We start from the raw sequence: 6,114 nt of genomic DNA, 5'->3' as shown, positions 1-6,114 counted from the left end.
TTGAGATAGTTTTCTGGAGAATGTCTAATATAGAATCATTATCAGGCACAATTTTCATTCAAAATTCACTCACAACTTGCGAAAAAAAGTAAGGTTCTAAGAAACAGAATACATATTCGATTTAAAAAAGTACATTTTCATTCATTATTTTAATTTTTGACGCGTGTGAATAAAATTTTAAAAAGTCTTCTAGACTATCATTTAAAGCATCACATACTTCCGGAATTATCTTAGCTATGGATGCTTTCGAGATTCTAAAAAATATCGACAACAATCTGAACAATATTCCAGAAGAAAGGCATATCAATGTCATTTATATTATCACTCTTGCAGGTACAGCATCCTTCATGAGTGTATCTTGGCGTTGTATTTGTGGAGCAATTAAATTCAACAGTTTTTCCACTTGTTCAGGTGTTATTCTCAACACTGCTCTGTAATCTCTATAAAATTGTGTAATGATACATTCAACTGAAAACCTAAGATGAAAACTACCAATAAAGAAGTCGATTTCGGACCAATCATTTGACAAATTCGGACCTGATTGCTGTTTCTGACTATTTGATGGACATTTGAAAAATCGCCTGGCATCCCAGGTAAACCCGTGCCGTAGTATCTAGTTTCTCGCCAGCAGCTCACACTATGTGAACGGACAAGGCGAGTCAACCAATTGTCAAGCGAGTCCACCGGGTCAGTAGCTGCTCATTGTCAAGTCAGCTACTAGCAACGTATAAATGGGCCTTACGACTCGCACCGTGCGTGTGTGTGTGTGCATCAAGTATATGCATACAAGGTGGGATATTATTGTGAGGCATATCGGGAAGGTTGTTATTATTGCTTATGAAACAGTACCATACAAGATCGAGCGTTGTCATGGTGGAAAACAACACCATTCCTATTGATCATTTCTGGCCGCTTCTGGTCAATCGCCTGCTTCAAACGGTCAAGCTGCTCACAGTAGAGAACCGAGTGTTTGGAGGCGATCTGGCGTAGTGGTAACATCCATGCCTCTCACACTAAAGGTCACGAGTTCAATTCTCACTCCGGACATTCTTCCAAAAAAAAATGGAAGTAAAAAGTGACGAACCTGCCAAATTGAGTTGAAAATCACTATAATACAGACAAAAAAAAATTTAATGGGTTGTATCTAAGACACGACCGCAGTTTTCGACGTAGAACTACTGAATTATATTTTTCAATCCACTTGTTTATCACTTCGGATATTATTTTAGAAAGCATCGAATTTTTCTAATATCTTTTTAGCTATTTAATTTTTTATTACTTCAGTAAACTCGAAAGAGTTGAAAGCTATCAACAGCACTCGTTTATTTGGTTCAACTCTCATCAGACTTTCTCCTTTCCTCTCAGATATCGATCACAAACTATGAACCCTTTTGCTCCTATATTCCGCTTGAAATGTGATCGAACCCTACAACATGCAACAGTAAGATTACCCTGCTGGAATTTAAAAGCATACTTTCATTAAATATACGTTTATCTAAATAAATGCAGTGTATATCTATATTCCAAATACTGGATATTTTTCCATATTTGCACTACCACAAAAAATTCTCGTATGCTGCTCTTCTTTGTCGTAGCGCACCTCGTTACAGAGGACATCCTCTTCTTGTATCGAGCTGTGTGTGTATGTGTGTGAAATCAGGCATGAATGATTTCCACTTGTTGTGTTATGCTAGCTCACTCGCATCTGTATTTTCATTCAATTCTATTTTTGGTTTCCGCCTCTAGCCCTGAGAAGGGTCCTTGTGGAAAGAGACTCTATTTCATACTCCTCCTTCACCCGACAGGAAAACAATCCACTCCCGCTGCGGCAACCATGTTGCTTCGTTGACCACCAAACGAGAAATGGTGTGGCTTCAGGGAAGGAAGGTTTTGTATTATAGAGACTTTAAACTTTTTCAGTTCATTCGTCTCTAGCCTTGAGAAAGACCCTTAGAAAACTTTACTCTACTCCAGCACTACACCTCCACCCTCATTCCCTTGAGAAAGGCACTCGATCCCTCGCCGTCCAGCTCGTCCAGCAACGATGTTGTCCAGTCGGTGTCCACGCAACGAATGCTGTGTGGCATTAAATCGCGGATAGCTTATTTGAAACAAATATGTTGAAAACAGGCAAAATCGAATGTATCAGTTGCTCGCTATTGACAGCTCTGTTCGGGAGTGTACACAAATCGGCAGTACAAATGTATGGAAAAATGAGAATGCTTCCAGTTTCCATTAATTTAAACTTCTAAGGCATAAGTGGATTGTACTGTATAGTATATCAAACGAATCTTAGAGAATTTCCGATTCCATTGGTGTGCAAAGTATCAAAATTTGTTCGCTATGAAAATAGTTATTAACGTTAACTTTATTTCACAAAAACGTGACCGGTTTTCTGACTTGGCACCCTTCCTGAAAGACGTAGTTCTACGTCAAAAGAGAACCGAGTTGAGGGTCTGGCCATAGCTGAGCAGCTCATAGTAGATGATTCCCTTCCAATCCCACCAAACACACAGCAAAACCTTCCTGGCCGTCAATCCGGGCTTGGCGATGGTTTGGGCCGGCTGACCGTGCTTCGACCACGACTTTTTTCACTTTAGGTTGTCGTACGTGATCCACTGTTCATCGCCAGTCACCATCTTCTTCAAAAATGGGTCGAGTTCGTTCCGTTTCAGCAGTGCATCGCAGGCGTTGATTCGGTCTAAAAGATTTTTTTGCGTCAACTCGTGTGGCACCCATACATCCAGCTTTTTTTTGGAATCCAATCTTCTGCAAATTGTTCGAAACGGTTTTATGGTCTATACCCAGTTCCTGACCAATCGAGCGAGTGCTCACATGCCGGTCTACATGGATGATTTCAACGAATTTATCGGTTTCCACGACGATTGGCCTACCAGTACGGGGTGTATCTTCGACAGCCACTACCCCAGAACGAAATCGATCAAACCAACGCTGTGTTGTGCGAATTGTTACAGTATCGGGTCCATAAACTAAACGAATCTTTTCGGCCGCCTTCGTTGCAGTTTTACCTCGCAGGTAGTAAAAACGTAAAATATGGCGAATTTCTTGCTTGGTGGACTCCATCTATGACGCGCTATAACTTTAGACTGAAAAGGACAATCACAACACTGTCAAAACGACACTTGTAGCACAGATTGTCGTCTTTAAATAGCCGTATAGTATGACCCGATGCGATAAGTACAACACAAGATGTGTTTAAGTGTTGCCATATATTGACAATATACGACATTTCTTTTTCCCCAACCCAACCCAACCGAGCCAAATTTTTTTTTTAAATTGTTCTATATACCTATATTTTTGACGTAGGACTAAGTCTTTCATTAAGGGTGCCAAATTAGAAAACAGGTCACGTGTATATGAAACAACGATAATAACTATTTTTGCTACGAAATGATTTTGGAGATTTGCATACCAATCCAATCGGAAATTCTCTAAGATTTGTTTGAAATGCTATACATTACAACCCCATGGTCTGTAAATGGTTTAAATTGATGAGGATTGGGAGCATACATTTGTTTTGTCCATTTGTGTGCTTACCTAATCGTGCTGTCAATAACGGGCAACTTATACAGCCGAGAGCTATCTCTCTTAATTTCCCCGCAATATCATATGCTCCCGTGGTCGAGTGGTTAGCGTCCCACACTATCATGCCGAGGGTTAGGGTTCGATTCCCGTTCTTGCCGGGGGATTTCTCGTCAAAGAATATTCTTTCGGCTTGTACAGTGGTCACTTGAATTTAGAGCTTGCCACTCCAGAATACATTCAAGGCGTGTTATTCGGCATAGAAATCACAACCAAGTACTACTAACAAAAATGACGCAAGTAATGCTACGTTGAGAAGGCAAAAAGTGCCACTGGAACGTTAGTGCCATCCAAGAAGAAGAAGAAGAATAATTTTGAACAGTTCCTGGTGACCCCTCAATTAACATCTTCAAAAATCATGATTTTTACTCCACTGCATTTATAAAGCATTATTTTTAAAAAACCTTCACCACAACGTTGAAATATTATATAGAGAAAATTTTCAAACTTTATATTAAGTCTATAATTGTATATAATCGAATCATATTTAATCGAGTTTGACTTGAACTTGAGATTTGAGATTATTTGAAATTCGACTTGTGATTTCTATGCCAAATAACACGCCTTGAATGTATTCTGAGCAGCAAGCTCTAGAATACGCGTGACCACGTGAACCAACACCTCCGGCGCTAACCACCCGGCCAACGGGAGCTTTCCTACATCCGGTTTGGAGTACGCTGCACTTTGATGCTACTTTCAACTCAGAAATAATACTCGAGTTCGGAATCGGAAAAGCTGACAAAAAGTCATTTTTCAAGGCCAATAGCTTAGGTTTGCTTTTAAATTGATCTTTTTCAAGGCTAGAGGCGAATGAACTGAAAAGCCTCTATAATAAAAAATATCATCATCACCAACAAGTCCGAATCACTTTTTATTAGGTAGGATATTATTCGAAGGTACAAAATGAAAAGGATGTATTGGAGAAGTGTGTAATACGCAGCCCCTAAGCGAGAATGGATTTATCTTAACCGTGCTCTTAAAAATTAAGGTAACAACTACGTCAGTACGTACACCCAAACTATTCCAGGACTGTCGGAACAGATACTTTGTCATACGGCTCCTTCAGTATACTGGTGTGAGTTTTTAGATGAACTTGGCTAACCATCGTGTTTTACAGTTTTGAGAGATTTGGGATAAAAATAGTAACTAACTTACTCGCTATCGGATATAATCGTTACAGGGAGCGAAAAGTAGATTATCTAGATAGCTCAAAACACAAAAAAATCGTCGAGTAAAATCGTATCAACCAGACATGCTTGGCTTGGTTATCCCAAATCGCTTAACGCGTGTTGTCTACTTCTGGTTGTGTCCACATTTCGTCTATCTACATGCTATGGTGGAATATTATACGAGATAACGTTGTTTTATTTCAATCAAGCGCTTAAATCGATTAATCTGTGTTCAATTAAGCGTGTCGATTTTCCAAACCGAATCGAACACATTGTTTGATTAGTAGTTATTTTTCCACTTCGTGTAGTATGCAGTACACCTTCGGCGAGTATGGATTCTAAAGCGCTGTTCGTCCTGGTAGTATTACTAGAGCAAATACTATTTTCTACACAGTCGAGCGCGTCACTGCTTCGCGAGAAACGAATAGTCGGCGGTTCGACGCTTCCTATAACCCGAGTGCCCTACCAGGTGGCACTCATCTGGGAGAGCTACGTTGTTTGCGGTGGCTCCATAATAGCGCCATTGTGGATTCTTACCGCTGCGCACTGTCTATACGAACATCAGGACATGGATATTCGTATACGAGCCGGTTCGGACCGTCGAACTCTTGGCGGAATATTGCGCCACATGAGATGGACTACCATTCATCCACAATATTCTACCAAGCATCTTACCAACGATGTTGCGTTGATCCTGCTGGACGCTCCACTCATCATAACGTCGGGAATAGCGTGCGTTAGGATGGCTGATCCGAACCATACCCCGAGGACGGGCCAATATGGACTTGTTTCTGGTTGGGGTTTGACAAACCCCAAGTTCGATAAAGCGGATCACCGTTCCTATTCGATATCGCTTCTGTACACATTTCTACCCGTTATCGAGTTCAATTTGTGTCACAGGTTGTACTCTACGTACACTGTATCATATGCGGTGCAGTTTTGTGCGGGCTACATGGAAGGTGGAAAAGATGCATGTACTGGCGATTCTGGGGGTCCTTTCACTATCGGTGACCGTTTGGTGGGTGTCGTCTCTTGGGGCGTGTCTTGCGCTGAGCCGAAACATCCTGGGGTATTCGTTAAGGTTGGTGCGTTCAGGGGCTGGATAGATGGAATAATGCAAAGGTACAGCCGGGCTGGAGGATTAAAATGTTCGCGTTATTATGATGGAAGCTAGATGATCTACTGTGTTATTACGCTGTCGGAGAAATGAGTATTTAATGTCGAAATGATTGCATGTAATACATATTTATAGGAACACAGAAGTGAAATAGCATGTATTTGTGAACTATATTACCGTCTCTATCCATTTCTATCGAGTGTTTTACTTTTTACTTAGTTTGTA

General features: G+C 40.7%; 1 protein-coding gene across 1 annotated transcript; it reads left to right on the top strand.

Moving 5' to 3' along the window:
- The first annotated feature begins 5,097 nt into the window (after positions 1-5,097).
- Positions 5,098-6,114, top strand: LOC129778790 (trypsin 3A1-like). Its single transcript, XM_055785900.1, has one exon. The coding sequence runs from the start codon at positions 5,104-5,106 to the stop codon at positions 5,944-5,946; it is 843 nt and encodes a 280-aa protein (XP_055641875.1). The 5' UTR covers positions 5,098-5,103; the 3' UTR covers positions 5,947-6,114.

Source organism: Toxorhynchites rutilus, chromosome 3, assembly GCF_029784135.1.
Source record: "Toxorhynchites rutilus septentrionalis strain SRP chromosome 3, ASM2978413v1, whole genome shotgun sequence".
Taxonomy (NCBI): domain Eukaryota; kingdom Metazoa; phylum Arthropoda; class Insecta; order Diptera; family Culicidae; genus Toxorhynchites; species Toxorhynchites rutilus.
Note: the sequence above shows the minus strand (reverse complement) of the source record. Positions and strands in the feature narration are given on the sequence as shown.

Coding starts and splice junctions, on each gene's coding strand:
- LOC129778790 (XM_055785900.1), top strand. CDS start 5,104: ATGGATTCTAAAGCGCTGTTCGTCCTGGTAGTATTACTAGAGCAAATA.